General features: G+C 44.5%; 2 protein-coding genes across 3 annotated transcripts in view; one reads left to right on the top strand and one right to left on the bottom strand.

Annotated features, from left to right (window-relative positions):
- LOC308125542 (glycogen debranching enzyme-like) overlaps positions 1 to 5188 on the bottom strand; it is an 82950-nt gene extending 77762 nt beyond the window's left edge. The window contains exons 1-4 of one of the 2 annotated variants that reach the window (XM_080489394.1): positions 5093 to 5188; positions 2746 to 2956; positions 2342 to 2511; positions 439 to 642 (exon numbers count right to left, since the gene is read on the bottom strand). In XM_080489394.1, coding sequence (XP_080345520.1) covers positions 439 to 642; positions 2342 to 2511; positions 2746 to 2956; positions 5093 to 5132 — 625 coding nt within the window. In that variant the 5' untranslated portion in view covers positions 5133 to 5188. The remainder of the gene's footprint in view (positions 1 to 438; positions 643 to 2341; positions 2512 to 2745; positions 2957 to 5092) is intronic. The other variant, XM_080489393.1, reaches the window with a different exon arrangement.
- The window catches only part of abcd3a (ATP-binding cassette, sub-family D (ALD), member 3a), a 48531-nt gene continuing 35143 nt past the window's right edge, over positions 4104 to 17491 (top strand). Inside the window, exon 1 of the mRNA XM_080489398.1 lies at positions 4104 to 4959. Within this exon, the coding sequence (XP_080345524.1) occupies positions 4165 to 4959 (795 nt within the window). The 5' untranslated portion in view covers positions 4104 to 4164. The remainder of the gene's footprint in view (positions 4960 to 17491) is intronic.

Below are 17491 nucleotides of genomic sequence, written 5' to 3'. Positions count from 1 at the left end.
AGTGATTTATTATTTTCAGTAATCTATTACTTACAGTAATCTAATGCTAATAACCAACCAGAAATCCCAACAACTGCTTTACTGCCACTTTACTGCAGCTTATACTGCAGCTTTACTGCAGCTTTACTGCTGGTCACACTGCTGGTCACACTGCTGGTCACACTTGTGGTCATACTGGACTTAACTGGAACTGGACTTACCCTGGACTTAACTGGAACTGGACCCTGGACTTACCTGGAACTGAATGCAGTTTCATCATCTGCCACAAACTATTGGTCATGGAGAGTAGTGATCGAGACAGAGGAAGAGGAAGAGGAAAAGAAAGAGAAAGAAAGAGGAAGAGGAAAAGAAAGTGAAAGAGGAAGAGAAAGAGAAACAGGATCCTCCATAGAACTCAGGTGTGTGGCCCTGCCAGTCTGGTAATCAGTCCAGGCCTACCTGTGTGATCGTAGACCACGTCAGAGATGCAGATCATCTTCCAGTCCTCCCTCAGCAGCTCCACCAGGTGCTTGACGTCTTCCCAGCTGAAGCTCCGGCCCTCTGGAGAGAAGGTGGAGTCCAGCTCCAGCTGGTCAGAGATGGAGTAGGACAGTCCAGAACCCCCCAGCTGCTGCAGAGGCGTCACGTGGATCATGTTGTAGCCTAGACCGGAGAGGGACACCTTGACACGACTGTTCCTGGAGCTGCTCCAGGACACCACGGAACAACCTCACCATGTGCTACAACAACCAGGACTACAGTCACTTCACCCAACCTCACTCTGCCACAACACCCAGTACTACAGTAACTATAAACACACCTCACCCTCTGAAGTGACTGTAGTCCTGGGGGTTGTGGCAAACACATCTCACCCACTGCCACAACACCCAGGACTACAGTCACTATAAACACACCTCACCCTCTGAAGTGACTGTAGTCCTGGGGGTTGTGGCAAACACATCTTACCCTCTGCCACAACACCCAGGACTACAGTCACTATAAACACACTTCACCCTCTGCCACATCACCCAGGACTACAGTCACTTCACCCAACCTCACCCTCTGCCAAAACACCCAGGACTACAGTCACTTCACCCAACCTCACCCTCTGCCACAACACCCAGGACTACAGTCACTTCACCCAACCTCACCCTCTGCCACATCACTCAGGACTACAGTCAATTCACCCAACCTCACCCTCTGCCACAACACCCAGGACTACAGTCACTTCACCCAACCTCACCCTCTGCCACAACACCCAGGACTACAGTCACTTCACCCAACCTCACCCTCTGCCACATCACCCAGGACTACAGTCAATTCACCCAACCTCACCCTCTGCCACAACAGCCAAGTCTACAGTATTAACGGGCCCTGAGGAGGGGGGGATGTAGCCCAACCAGGGAACACAATGTAGCCCAACCAGGGAAAACCGTGTACACCAACCAGGGAACACAATGTCCACAAAAGAGGATCACACATAATGTTTTAAGTTGAGGCCCCTGGACTGTCATATGCTTCATCTGCACAAACAACATCCAGACTGATTCTCTGACTCACTGAGACAAACTCAAAGTGTTTGGCCACTGACCAGGGCCAAGTGACCACAACCACACCCAGCAAGCCTGAGCAGGAAAGAATCTGGCTGCACCAAGAAGTTTGGTTCCAGAGCAGACACTATTTGGAGGTGAGCTAAGTGGCCTCAGGGTCCATGGTGCCAAGTGGCCTCGGGGTCCATGGTGCCAAGTGGCCGCAGGGTCCATGGTGCCAAGTGGCCGCGGGGTCCATGGTGCCAAGTGGCCGCGGGGTCCATGGTGCCAAGTGGCCGCGGGGTCCATGGTGCCAAGTGGCCGCGGGGTCCATGGTGCCAAGTGGCCGCGGGGTCCATGGTGCCAAGTGGCCGCGGGGTCCATAGTGCCAAGTGGCCGCGGGGTCCATGGTGCCAAGTGGCTGTGGGATCCATGGTGCCAAGTGGCCGCGGGGTCCATGGTGCCAAGTGGCCGCGGGGTCCATGGTGCCAAGTGGCCGCGGGGTGGTGCCAAGTGGCTGTGGGATCCATGGTGCCAAGTGGCTGCAGGGTGGCTCCCAGCTTGTCACAATGTGTGAGCAATGCAGCGCCACCTCATGGCTGGTGGGACGTAGTGGCTGCTAACACCTCTCTTTGGTCTGGTCCAGACAGCTGTGGTCTACTTTCATATAAAAGGTAGTACTACTTCTAAAGTACACACTGTCGGTGAAGGTACCGACTGCAGATGTCCTCCTGGGGACAAGCTGCTTTTTGACTTTGAGGGTTTTAGATGTCCTGGTCATTGCAGAGCTGTTGGGACAGTGTGAATGCTGGGGTCTTTCCAGGTTTACTTACCGGTCTCCTTTGCCACCCGCAGCTTGCTGAGCCATGTGTCCAGCGGTCCGAGACATTTAGCCAGATACATTTGGCAGCTGATACAGTCGAGTGGCAGGACGTCACTGCTGGATCCTACCGTCAGCACTGGATCCACCACAATGTACCCGCCACTCACCTTCTCCTTCCCCCTTTAACAAATAAAACGTGGACAGTAGTAAGGTGAACACATGTACACATGCATATAGTCTGGACTCTTCATGACATTTTGCAGCTCAAAATAAAATTGAGTCAGTGTTTATTCTTTCTTGAGGAACACAACATCTGAAAAAATACCAAAAACTGTTTTGGCACAAAACCAATATGTGATTCTTATAATTTTAAAGACTCAAATTCATTACGGTTTAGGAGTGAAGGCAACTCACCCGCAGGAGAAGTAGTACTGGTAAGATCCAGCCACGGTCAGGTCCAACCTGCAGTATTTATCCCAGTCATCCTCCTGGCCGTTTGGGTAAACCCAGTCCAGCGGATGGAACTGTAGACCATGGAACTTGTAGCCACTGGTTGGGTAGTTGGTGTACACCCGGACATCTCGACCCTGGAGTGTTGGGCCGAGACGAAACTGCAGCTCGTAGCCTGCCGACAGAAAATGCTCGTCAATATGTCAAATTGAAACGAACCAATCCACAGACACTCATCTTCAAGACAATTAATCACCAATGAACCTCAATAGACTGGAAACCAAAGTATTATAAGAAACTGCACAAGCACAGACTCCAGGTCACCACCCTGCCATAGTGAGGCACCAAGGAAAGCCACTACACCACTCTCATCCCTTCACCATCTCAAACACACTGAAGTGATGAAGACTCTCCTCACATGAGCATGTCTGCTGTGCTTCCAGCCTCCAGTCCTCACTGTCTGTCCCAACACAACTCTTCTCTTCATAGGAGTCACATTATTGCACCTTCAACTCTCCACTCCATCAATTACGATTCAGCATTTTCATCTCAGAACAGGATTACTGGCATGGAAGAGTGGTCATCTCTCAATCGCAAGATTACAGGTTTGATTCCTCATCTCCCCCTGCGCACATGTCGAAGTGTTTTTGAGCGAGACACTGAAGCCCAGACTGCCCCCAGTGGATGGACTGAGCTCTGCATGGCGGCTGCCGCCACTAGGGTGTGTGATTGAGTGAATGTGGTTCATGGAAAGCACATAGGAGACTGTTCAGTGTAAAATAGCTTTATAGGTGAAATCCATTTACCATGACTGACAACAACCTTTTGGCAGTGGCAGACTTGGCTGCTTTTCTGGCCTGGGCAATCCCCCCACTCCACTCCACCCCCACCCCAAGGTGCATGGGGACAATGGTCTTACTTGCAAATATGACTGCGATGCCAGTTCACAAAACTTCTCCTCTGCCGTGTGCTGCGTGTTCCAGCTGGCTAATGACTGTCAGTCATATTTTAATCATGTTTATCATGTAACATCACTACTGTACGAATCCCGCAGCTTGATATTTCAGAGGGCGGAGTTCGTGATGCAACTGAAGGCATCACTCAAAGCTGTCAGCTACTAAGCGCCATTTTTACTTTTCAACTGCACAGCTTATTTCTTTTCAGAAACACATTTCTCTGAACTGTTTCAGTAATAAAAGAGCAGGTTTGTGTCTGAGCCGCCATGTTGGTCTGCCTTTAACTGCAGGAGCTGGCAGCTGTCTGCGCAGACAGGGGGCGGAGTCACAGACCCTCAGCCGGAGCACGGTGCACCTGTTGAGTTTGGCTCTGAACAGCTGAACACTTCACCCAGAGTTAAATCAACCTCTGCCTTTTGGTCACAACATGTACTCAACAGTCATCCCACTTCAACTGGGAGTCTTTCCACTTCAACTGGGAGTCACGACACTGCAACTGGGAGTCTTTCCACTTCAACTGGGAGTCTTTCCACTTCAACTGGGAGTCATCCCACTTCAACTGGGAGTCACGACACTGCAACTGGGAGTCTTTCCACTTCAACTGGGAGTCACGACACTGCAACTGGGAGTCTTTCCACTTCAACTGGGAGTCACGACACTGCAACTGGGAGTCACGACACTGCAACTGGGAGTCTTTCCACTTCAACTGGGAGTCTTTCCACTCCAACTGGGAGTCACGACACTGCAACTGGGAGTCTTTCCACTTCGACTGGGAGTCTTTCCACTCCAACTGGGAGTCACGACACTGCAACTGGGAGTCTTTCCACTTCAACTGGGAGTCTTTCCACTCCAACTGGGAGTCACGACACTCCAACTGGGAGTCACGACACTTCAACTGGGAGTCATTCCACTCCAACTGGGAGTCACGACACACCAACTGGGAGTCACGACACTTCAACTGGGAGTCATTCCACTCCAACTGGGAGTCACGACACACCAACTGGGAGTCTTTCCACTTCAACTGGGAGTCTTTCCACTTCAACTGGGAGTCACGACAAACCAACTGGGAGTCACCACACTCCAACTGGGAGTCACCACACACCAACTGGGAGCCATTCCACTTGAACTGGGAGTCATTCCATTCCAACTGGGATGTCATAAATGGGCCACAGCCTACGTTTTACTTGTGTTTCCCATACGGTTCAAGGCGTTCCACTTTGCTGTGAGTAAGACACAGAGAAAAGCTTGTGAAAGTGTCAAACCTTTGTGAAGTGGTGGATCCTGCCAGCAGATGTGAGTGAATTAGGATTCAATGTGGAACACGCTGTGCAGTGTGGTTGTGTGAGTGGCTATACCTTGCTCTAGGCGGAACAGCGCTGGCTCCTGTCGCTCCATGTGGCCTCTGCTCTGTCAGCTGGCGGCTCGGTCTTGCTCTATGCTCTATTTAGGCTGCTGCCCACAGGACGACAGCGCACACACTCACATGCCTGGTAAGACGAGACGTCTCTGCCCTTAGCAGCCATCTACAGCAGGGTCTCAGCACACATACAACCACTCTCTGTGCTTTTCTGCTGGGAAAAGTCTCTGTGAGCTCCAGACCATGTTCCTCCGTCACTTACTAAACTAATGAAATATCTCAGAGCTCCAGACCATGTTCCTCCGTCTCTTACTAAACTAATGAAATATCTCAGAGCTCCAGACCATGTTCCTCCGTCACTTACTAAACTAATGAAATATCTCAGAGCTCCAGACCATGTTCCTCCGTCACTTACTAAACTAATGAAATATCTCAGAGCTCCAGACCATGTTCCTCCGTCACTTACTAAACTAATGAAATATCTCAGAGCTCCAGACCATGTTCCTCCGTCTCTTACTAAACTAATGAAATATCTCAGAGCTCCAGACCATGTTCCTCCGTCACTTACTAAACTAATGAAATATCTCAGAGCTCCAGACCATGTTCCTCCGTCTCTTACTAAACTAATGAAATATCTCAGAGCTCCAGACCATGTTCCTCCGTCACTTACTAAACTAATGAAATATCTGTGAGAGCTCCAGACCATGTTCCTCCGTCACTTACTAAACTAATGAAATATCTCAGAGCTCCAGACCATGTTCCTCCGTCACTTACTAAACTAATGAAATATCTGTGAGAGCTCCAGACCATGTTCCTCCGTCACTTACTAAACTAATGAAATATCTGTGAGAGCTCCAGACCATGTTCCTCCGTCACTTACTAAACTAATGAAATATCTCAGAGCTCCAGACCATGTTCCTCCGTCACTTACTAAACTAATGAAATATCTAAGAGCTCCAGACCATGTTCCTCCGTCACTTACTAAACTAATGAAATATCTCAGAGCTCCAGACCATGTTCCTCCGTCACTTACTAAACTAATGAAATATCTCAGAGCTCCAGACCATGTTCCTCCGTCACTTACTAAACTAATGAAATATCTCAGAGCTCCAGACAATGTTCCTCCGTCACTTACTAAACTAATGAAATATCTGTGAGAGCTCCAGACCATGTTCCTCCGTCACTTACTAAACTAATGAAATATCTGTGAGAGCTCCAGACCATGTTCCTCCGTCACTTACTAAACTAATGAATTATCTCAGAGCTCCAGACCATGTTCCTCCGTCACTTACTAAACTAATGAAATATCTCAGAGCTCCAGACCATGTTCCTCCGTCACTTACTAAACTAATGAAATATCTCAGAGCTCCAGACCATGTTCCTCCGTCACTTACTAAACTAATGAAATATCTCAGAGCTCCAGACCATGTTCCTCCGTCACTTACTAAACTAATGAAATATCTGTGAGAGCTCCAGACCATGTTCCTCCGTCACTTACTAAACTAATGAAATATCTCAGAGCTCCAGACCATGTTCCTCCGTCACTTACTAAACTAATGAATTATCTCAGAGCTCCAGACAATGTTCCTCCGTCACTTACTAAACTAATGAATTATCTCAGAGCTCCAGACCATGTTCCTCCGTCTCTTACTAAACTAATGAAATATCTCAGAGCTCCAGACCATGTTCCTCCGTCACTTACTAAACTAATGAAATATCTCAGAGCTCCAGACCATGTTCCTCCGTCACTTACTAAACTAATGAATTATCTGTGAGAGCTCCTGACCATGTTCCTCCGTCACTTACTAAACTAATGAAATATCTCAGAGCTCCAGACCATGTTCCTCCGTCTCTTACTAAACTAATGAAATATCTCAGAGCTCCAGACCATGTTCCTCCGTCACTTACTAAACTAATGAAATATCTCTGAGAGCTCCAGACCATGTTCCTCCGTCACTTACTAAGCTAATGAAATATCTCAGAGCTCCAGACCATGTTCCTCCGTCACTTACTAAACTAATGAAATATCTGTGAGAGCTCCAGACCATGTTCCTCCGTCACTTACTAAAGTAATGAAATATCTGTGAGAGCTCCAGACCATGTTCCTCCGTCACTTACTAAACTAATGAATTATCTCAGAGCTCTAGACCGTGTTCCTCCGTCACTTACTAAACTAATGAATTATCTCAGAGCTCCAGACCATGTTCCTCCATCACTTACTAAACTAATGAAATATCTCAGAGCTCCAGACCATGTTCCTCCGTCACTTACTAAACTAATGAAATATCTCAGAGCTCCAGACCATGTTCCTCCGTCACTTACTAAACTAATGAAATATCTCAGAGCTCCAGACCATGTTCCTCCGTCACTTAGTAAACTAATGAAATATCTCAGAGCTCCAGACCATGTTCCTCCGTCACTTAATAAACTAATGAAATATCTCAGAGGTCCAGACCATGTTCCTCCGTCACTTACTAAACTAATGAAATATCTCAGAGCTCCAGACCATGTTCCTCCGTCACTTACTAAACTAATGAATTATCTGTGAGAGCTCCTGACCATGTTCCTCCATCACTTACTAAACTAATGAAATATCTCAGAGCTCCAGACCATGTTCCTCCGTCTCTTACTAAACTAATGAAATATCTCAGAGCTCCAGACCATGTTCCTCCGTCACTTACTAAACTAATGAAATATCTCTGAGAGCTCCAGACCATGTTCCTCCGTCACTTACTAAGCTAATGAAATATCTCAGAGCTCCAGACCATGTTCCTCCGTCACTTACTAAACTAATGAAATATCTGTGAGAGCTCCAGACCATGTTCCTCCGTCACTTACTAAACTAATGAAATATCTGTGAGAGCTCCAGACCATGTTCCTCCGTCACTTACTAAACTAATGAATTATCTCAGAGCTCTAGACCGTGTTCCTCCGTCACTTACTAAACTAATGAATTATCTCAGAGCTCCAGACCATGTTCCTCCATCACTTACTAAACTAATGAAATATCTCAGAGCTCCAGACCATGTTCCTCCGTCACTTACTAAACTAATGAAATATCTCAGAGCTCCAGACCATGTTCCTCCGTCACTTACTAAACTAATGAAATATCTCAGAGCTCCAGACCATGTTCCTCCGTCACTTAGTAAACTAATGAAATATCTCAGAGCTCCAGACCATGTTCCTCCGTCACTTAATAAACTAATGAAATATCTCAGAGGTCCAGACCATGTTCCTCCGTCACTTACTAAACTAATGAAATATCTCAGAGCTCCAGACCATGTTCCTCCGTCACTTACTAAACTAATGAAATATCTCAGAGCTCGAGACCATGTTCCTCCGTCACTTACTAAACTAATGAAATATCTCAGAGCTCCAGACCATGTTCCTCCGTCACTTACTAAGCTAATGAAATATCTCAGAGCTCCAGACCATGTTCCTCCGTCACTTACTAAACTAATGAAATATCTCAGAGCTCCAGACCATGTTCCTCCGTCACTTACTAAACTAATGAAATATCTCAGAGCTCGAGACCATGTTCCTCCGTCACTTACTAAGCTAATGAAATATCTCAGAGCTCCAGACCATGTTCCTCCGTCACTTACTAAGCTAATGAAATATCTCAGAGCTCCAGACCATGTTCCTCCGTCACTTACTAAACTAATGAAATATCTCAGAGCTCGAGACCATGTTCCTCCGTCACTTACTAAACTAATGAAATATCTCAGAGCTCCAGACCATGTTCCTCCGTCACTTACTAAGCTAATGAAATATCTCAGAGCTCCAGACCATGTTCCTCCGTCACTTACTAAACTAATGAAATATCTCAGAGCTCCAGACCATGTTCCTCCGTCACTTACTAAGCTAATGAAATATCTCAGAGCTCCAGACCATGTTCCTCCGTCACTTACTAAACTAATGAAATATCTCAGAGCTCCAGACCATGTTCCTCCGTCACTTACTAAACTAATGAAATATCTCAGAGCTCCAGACCATGTTCCTCCGTCACTTACTAAACTAATGAAATATCTCAGAGCTCCAGACCATGTTCCTCCGTCACTTACTAAACTAATGAAATATCTGTGATAGCTCCAGACCATGTTCCTCCGTCACTTACTAAGCTGATGAAATATCTCAGAGCTCCAGACCATGTTCCTCCGTCACTTACTAAACTAATGAAATATCTGTGAGAGCTCCAGACCATGTTCCTCCGTCACTTACTAAACTAATGAAATATCTCAGAGCTCCAGACCATGTTCCTCCGTCACTTACTAAACTAATGAAATATCTCAGAGCTCGAGACCATGTTCCTCCGTCACTTACTAAGCTAATGAAATATCTCAGAGCTCCAGACCATGTTCCTCCGTCACTTACTAAACTAATGAAATATCTCAGAGCTCCAGACCATGTTCCTCCGTCACTTACTAAACTAATGAAATATCTCAGAGCTCCAGACCATGTTCCTCCGTCACTTACTAAACTAATGAAATATCTCAGAGCTCCAGACCATGTTCCTCCGTCACTTACTAAACTAATGAAATATCTCTGAGAGCTCCAGACCATGTTCCTCCGTCACTTACTAAACTAATGAAATATCTCAGAGCTCCAGACCATGTTCCTCCGTCACTTACTAAACTAATGAAATATCTGTGATAGCTCCAGACCATGTTCCTCCGTCACTTACTAAGCTGATGAAATATCTCAGAGCTCCAGACCATGTTCCTCCGTCACTTACTAAACTAATGAAATATCTGTGAGAGCTCCAGACCATGTTCCTCCGTCACTTACTAAACTAATGAAATATCTGTGAGAGCTCCAGACCATGTTCCTCCGTCACTTACTAAGCTAATGAAATATCTCTGAGAGCTCCAGACCATGTTCCTCCGTCACTTACTAAGCTAATGAAATATCTCAGAGCTCCAGACCATGTTCCTCCGTCACTTACTAAACTAATGAAATATCTGTGAGAGCTCCAGACCATGTTCCTCCGTCACTTAGTAAACTAATGAAATATCTGTCAGCTCCAGACCATGTTCCTCCGTCACTTACTAAACTAATGAAATATCTCAGAGCTCCAGACCATGTTCCTCCGTCACTTACTAAACTAATGAAATATCTCAGAGCTCCAGACCATGTTCCTCCGTCACTTACTAAACTAATGAAATATCTCAGAGCTCCAGACCATGTTCCTCCGTCACTTACTAAACTAATGAAATATCTCAGAGCTCCAGACCATGTTCCTCCGTCACTTACTAAACTAATGAAATATCTGTGAGAGCTCCAGACCATGTTCCTCCATCACTTACTAAAGTAATGAAATATCTCAGAGCTCCAGACCATGTTCCTCCGTCACTTACTAAACTAATGAAATATCTCAGAGCTCCAGACCATGTTCCTCCGTCACTTACTAAACTAATGAAATATCTCAGAGCTCGAGACCATGTTCCTCCGTCACTTACTAAACTAATGAAATATCTCAGAGCTCCAGACCATGTTCCTCCGTCACTTACTAAACTAATGAAATATCTCAGAGCTCCAGACCATGTTCCTCCGTCACTTACTAAACTAATGAAATATCTGTGAGAGCTCCAGACCATGTTCCTCCGTCACTTACTAAGCTAATGAAATATCTCAGAGCTCCAGACCATGTTCCTCCGTCACTTACTAAACTAATGAAATATCTGTGAGAGCTCCAGACCATGTTCCTCCGTCACTTACTAAGCTAATGAAATATCTCAGAGCTCCAGACCATGTTCCTCCGTCACTTACTAAACTAATGAAATATCTCAGAGCTCCAGACCATGTTCCTCCGTCACTTACTAAACTAATGAAATATCTCAGAGCTCCAGACCATGTTCCTCCGTCACTTACTAAACTAATGAAATATCTCAGAGCTCCAGACCATGTTCCTCCGTCACTTACTAAACTAATGAAATATCTCAGAGCTCCAGACCATGTTCCTCCGTCACTTACTAAACTAATGAAATATCTGTGAGAGCTCCAGACCATGTTCCTCCATCACTTACTAAAGTAATGAAATATCTCAGAGCTCCAGACCATGTTCCTCCGTCACTTACTAAACTAATGAAATATCTCAGAGCTCCAGACCATGTTCCTCCGTCACTTACTAAACTAATGAAATATCTCAGAGCTCCAGACCATGTTCCTCCGTCACTTACTAAACTAATGAAATATCTCAGAGCTCCAGACCATGTTCCTCCGTCACTTACTAAACTAATGAAATATCTCAGAGCTCCAGACCATGTTCCTCCGTCACTTACTAAACTAATGAAATATCTCAGAGCTCCAGACCATGTTCCTCCGTCACTTACTAAACTAATGAAATATCTCAGAGCTCCAGACCATGTTCCTCCGTCACTTACTAAACTAATGAAATATCTGTGAGAGCTCCAGACCATGTTCCTCCATCACTTACTAAAGTAATGAAATATCTCAGAGCTCCAGACCATGTTCCTCCGTCACTTACTAAACTAATGAAATATCTCAGAGCTCCAGACCATGTTCTTCCGTCACTTACTAAACTAATGAAATATCTCAGAGCTCCAGACCATGTTCCTCCGTCACTTACTAAACTAATGAAATATCTCAGAGCTCCAGACCATGTTCCTCCGTCATTTACTAAACTAATGAAATATCTCAGAGCTCCAGACCATGTTCCTCCGTCACTTACTAAACTAATGAAATATCTCTGAGAGCTCCAGACCATGTTCCTCCGTCACTTACTAAGCTAATGAAATATCTGTGAGAGCTCCTGACCATGTTCCTCCGTCACTTACTAAACTAATGAAATATCTCAGAACTCCAGACCATGTTCCTCCGTCACTTACTAAACTAATGAAATATCTCAGAGCTCCAGACCATGTTCCTCCGTCACTTACTAAACTAATGAAATATCTCAGAACTCCAGACCATGTTCCTCCGTCACTTACTAAACTAATGAAATATCTCAGAGCTCCAGACCATGTTCCTCCGTCACTTACTAAACTAATGAATTATCTCAGAGCTCCAGACCATGTTCCTCCGTCACTTACTAAACTAATGAAATATCTCAGAGCTCCAGACCATGTTCCTCCGTCACTTACTAAACTAATGAAATATCTCAGAGCTCCAGACCATGTTCCTCCGTCACTTACTAAACTAATGAAATATCTCAGAGCTCCAGACCATGTTCCTCCGTCACTTACTAAACTAATGAAATATCTGTGAGAGCTCCAGACCATGTTCCTCCATCACTTACTAAAGTAATGAAATATCTCAGAGCTCCAGACCATGTTCCTCCGTCACTTACTAAACTAATGAAATATCTCAGAGCTCCAGACCATGTTCCTCCGTCACTTACTAAACTAATGAAATATCTCAGAGCTCCAGACCATGTTCCTCCGTCACTTACTAAACTAATGAAATATCTCAGAGCTCCAGACCATGTTCCTCCGTCACTTACTAAACTAATGAAATATCTCAGAGCTCCAGACCATGTTCTTCCGTCACTTACTAAACTAATGAAATATCTCAGAGCTCCAGACCATGTTCCTCCGTCACTTACTAAACTAATGAAATATCTCAGAGCTCCAGACCATGTTCCTCCGTCATTTACTAAACTAATGAAATATCTCAGAGCTCCAGACCATGTTCCTCCGTCACTTACTAAACTAATGAAATATCTGTGAGAGCTCCAGACCATGTTCCTCCGTCACTTACTAAACTAATGAAATATCTGTGAGAGCTCCAGACCATGTTCCTCCGTCACTTACTAAGCTAATGAAATATCTCTGAGAGCTCCAGACCATGTTCCTCCGTCACTTACTAAGCTAATGAAATATCTCAGAGCTCCAGACCATGTTCCTCCGTCACTTACTAAGCTAATGAAATATCTCAGAGCTCCAGACCATGTTCCTCCGTCACTTACTAAACTAATGAAATATCTCAGAGCTCCAGACCATGTTCCTCCGTCACTTACTAAACTAATGAAATATCTCAGAGCTCCAGACCATGTTCCTCCGTCACTTACTAAACTAATGAAATATCTCAGAGCTCCAGACCATGTTCCTCCGTCACTTACTAAACTAATGAAATATCTGTGATAGCTCCAGACCATGTTCCTCCGTCACTTACTAAGCTGATGAAATATCTCAGAGCTCCAGACCATGTTCCTCCGTCACTTACTAAACTAATGAAATATCTGTGAGAGCTCCAGACCATGTTCCTCCGTCACTTACTAAACTAATGAAATATCTCAGAGCTCCAGACCATGTTCCTCCGTCACTTACTAAACTAATGAAATATCTCAGAGCTCGAGACCATGTTCCTCCGTCACTTACTAAGCTAATGAAATATCTCAGAGCTCCAGACCATGTTCCTCCGTCACTTACTAAACTAATGAAATATCTCAGAGCTCCAGACCATGTTCCTCCGTCACTTACTAAACTAATGAAATATCTCAGAGCTCCAGACCATGTTCCTCCGTCACTTACTAAACTAATGAAATATCTCAGAGCTCCAGACCATGTTCCTCCGTCACTTACTAAACTAATGAAATATCTCAGAGCTCCAGACCATGTTCCTCCGTCATTTACTAAACTAATGAAATATCTCAGAGCTCCAGACCATGTTCCTCCGTCACTTACTAAACTAATGAAATATCTCTGAGAGCTCCAGACCATGTTCCTCCGTCACTTACTAAGCTAATGAAATATCTGTGAGAGCTCCTGACCATGTTCCTCCGTCACTTACTAAACTAATGAAATATCTCAGAACTCCAGACCATGTTCCTCCGTCACTTACTAAACTAATGAAATATCTCAGAGCTCCAGACCATGTTCCTCCGTCACTTACTAAACTAATGAAATATCTCAGAACTCCAGACCATGTTCCTCCGTCACTTACTAAACTAATGAAATATCTCAGAGCTCCAGACCATGTTCCTCCGTCACTTACTAAACTAATGAATTATCTCAGAGCTCCAGACCATGTTCCTCCGTCACTTACTAAACTAATGAAATATCTCAGAGCTCCAGACCATGTTCCTCCGTCACTTACTAAACTAATGAAATATCTCAGAGCTCCAGACCATGTTCCTCCGTCACTTACTAAACTAATGAAATATCTCAGAGCTCCAGACCATGTTCCTCCGTCACTTACTAAACTAATGAAATATCTGTGAGAGCTCCAGACCATGTTCCTCCATCACTTACTAAAGTAATGAAATATCTCAGAGCTCCAGACCATGTTCCTCCGTCACTTACTAAACTAATGAAATATCTCAGAGCTCCAGACCATGTTCCTCCGTCACTTACTAAACTAATGAAATATCTCAGAGCTCCAGACCATGTTCCTCCGTCACTTACTAAACTAATGAAATATCTCAGAGCTCCAGACCATGTTCCTCCGTCACTTACTAAACTAATGAAATATCTCAGAACTCCAGACCATGTTCCTCCGTCACTTACTAAACTAATGAAATATCTCAGAGCTCCAGACCATGTTCTTCCGTCACTTACTAAACTAATGAAATATCTCAGAACTCCAGACCATGTTCCTCCGTCACTTACTAAACTAATGAAATATCTCAGAACTCCAGACCATGTTCCTCCGTCACTTACTAAACTAATGAAATATCTCTGAGAGCTCCTGACCATGTTCCTCCGTCACTTACTAAACTAATGAAATATCTCAGAACTCCAGACCATGTTCCTCCGTCACTTACTAAACTAATGAAATATCTCAGAGCTCCAGACCATGTTCCTCCGTCACTTACTAAACTAATGAAATATCTCAGAACTCCAGACCATGTTCCTCCGTCACTTACTAAACTAATGAAATATCTCAGAGCTCCAGACCATGTTCCTCCGTCACTTACTAAACTAATGAAATATCTCAGAACTCCAGACCATGTTCCTCCGTCACTTACTAAACTAATGAAATATCTCAGAGCTCCAGACCATGTTCTTCCGTCACTTACTAAACTAATGAAATATCTCAGAACTCCAGACCATGTTCCTCCGTCACTTACTAAACTAATGAAATATCTCAGAACTCCAGACCATGTCCAAACAGAAAAAATACTGGAAACATTGTGCTCAGTATAGCAAACCAGTGTTACCACACACACACACACACACCAATGTTTAATAGTCATATTTTATCTTTATCTTTCTGTATTAAGAATAGTTAGTATTGTATACATATATAGATAGATAGATAGATAGATAGATAGATAGATAGATAGATAGATAGATAGATAGATAGATAGATAGATAGATAGATAGATAGATAGATAGATAGATAGATAGATAGATAGATAGATAGATAGATAGATAGATAGATAGATCAGAATGTTATCTAAAATAGAAGACATCTATATATACACATGTTGTGATTTATGGTTGTTATTAGCATTAAATTACTTTAATAGATTACTGAAAGTTATAAATCACCGGAAGTAATTTTATGAAAATTTTTAATTATTGGAAGTAAACTCATTTACTTGTCAACAACTCCTAAAGTAATTGTGTAATTACTTAAAGTTAAATTATCAAAAGTAATTTATTAATGAAAAATTATTAATATGAATACATTTGTTATCTATTCATTAATAATAAAAGGGCACCACCAGAGACTCTGTAAATTGCTAAAACCAAAATATCAGTCTTGTTTAGAAAAAGGTTTATTTAAGTTAAAATATAACTTAAATAAACCTTCGAGATCTGAGCATAGACTGTTACAAACCAGTGAATGTTTACAATAAATACACAATAATCACCAGGAATTCTTCAATTCAGCTAACAGGCGTTTGTTATGGTGGGATCGGATGGGGACAGCCCTGTTACTTGTTATGGTGGGATCGGATGGGGACAGCCCTGTTACTTGTTATGGTGGGATCGGATGGGGACAGCCCTGTTACTTGTTATGGTGGGATCGGATGGGGACAGCCCTGTTACTTGTTATGGTGGGATCGGATGGGGACAGCCCTGTTACTTGTTATGGTGGGACTTTGGAGGCTCAGGGTGGATAAACCAGCAGGAGACATTCAGGTACTCTACTGAGAGTTTATTATAAAAAAAAAAAAAAGGGAGTTGAAAAGGAATTAAACTGTGAAAGTCTTAACTTGGTTAGTTTGTTGGCCAAGAACAAGGTTGAGGTTCCTCCAAGCGGAATAGCAGGAGCGGGTTTCAGAGCTGGAGTTTCCACCGGGCTCCGGTGGGAGACGGTGGAGACAGGCGAGTGTTTGGTAGGGAGGCAGAACGGAGACGAGTCGAGCAGCAGACACCTCCACAGCAAGACGAGCTCTCAGAGGGTTAGGATCCAGCACAGAGTGGAGTCCAGCACCTGTTTACCTAGTGCAGATGATCAGGAGAAGACCAGCTCCACCCGGTGTAGCAGCTGAACGGAATCAGGTCATTAACCTCCAGCATCTCCACTTCCTCAAACAGCCCGGAACAAAAGGGGAGGACAGACAGGACAGGAAAAGTCCCTATGAGGCCTCTGAGGAGTCGGGCATGACAGTTTATTAACAGAAAGTGTATTAATTCATAAATAATTCTGAAATCAGCTCATAAATCAACACATCTAAGGATCAAACGTCGTCTAACACGGAGTTCTAATCTACGTACAAACACTGTACAAAGAGTGTGTGTGTGTGTGTGTGTGTGTGTGTGTGTGTGTGTGTGTGTGTGTGTGTGTGTGTGTGTGTGTGTGTGTGTGTGTGTGTGTGTGTGTGTGTGTGTGTGTGTGTGTGTGTGTGTGTGTCCAGCAGGGGGAGGCAGACACCGGGTCAGTGTGCTGGCCAAGAAAGTGTCCACAGGCGATGGATGAGTTGGTATACCCATCCAACATGGCGGCTCTGGTGGGACGTGGCTGGTTGCTTAGCGACTAGATAGACAAGACATGTGTGAAGTTGGCGATACCAAAAGAGAGAGAGAGGAAAGAAGGAGAGTTCTGGTGAAGAAGTTTGTTTCTGATTCCCGGTTCCTTCACACAGAGATCAGAGTGGCTTTAGGGAGTTTCGTACTCGTGATGGTGCGCGTGAACGTCAGCTGAAGAGTGGTGTTGTGTGGTTCCGTGAGGCCACAGCAACTTGTCCGGTAGCGGGTCTGGAGTCGGCGTCCTGGATCCAGAACAGCTGGACGCTTTGCTGCAGAGAGACGCTGGTTCGTGTCCCAAGGGTTAGAATAAAGAAAAAGAGAAAGAGAAAAAGTATTCCAAACTGTCTTCTGCTCGTCCAGCGGCTGAAGTTTGGTTTGGTTCTGTTGGTCCACTTCAGTGCTGAGCGGCGGTTGGAAGGGGGTTTCATCCAGGTGTGGGTTCCAAACCCCCTGTGGTGCCAGGCCTGTCCTCACAAATCTCCTTGCTCTGGTCTCAGGTTCAGAGAGCTGCCTCC

Source organism: Lipophrys pholis (assembly GCF_963383615.2).
Source record: "Lipophrys pholis genome assembly, chromosome: 20".
Lineage (NCBI taxonomy): Eukaryota > Metazoa > Chordata > Actinopteri > Blenniiformes > Blenniidae > Lipophrys > Lipophrys pholis.
This window is presented reverse-complemented; position numbering and strand designations above follow the sequence as displayed.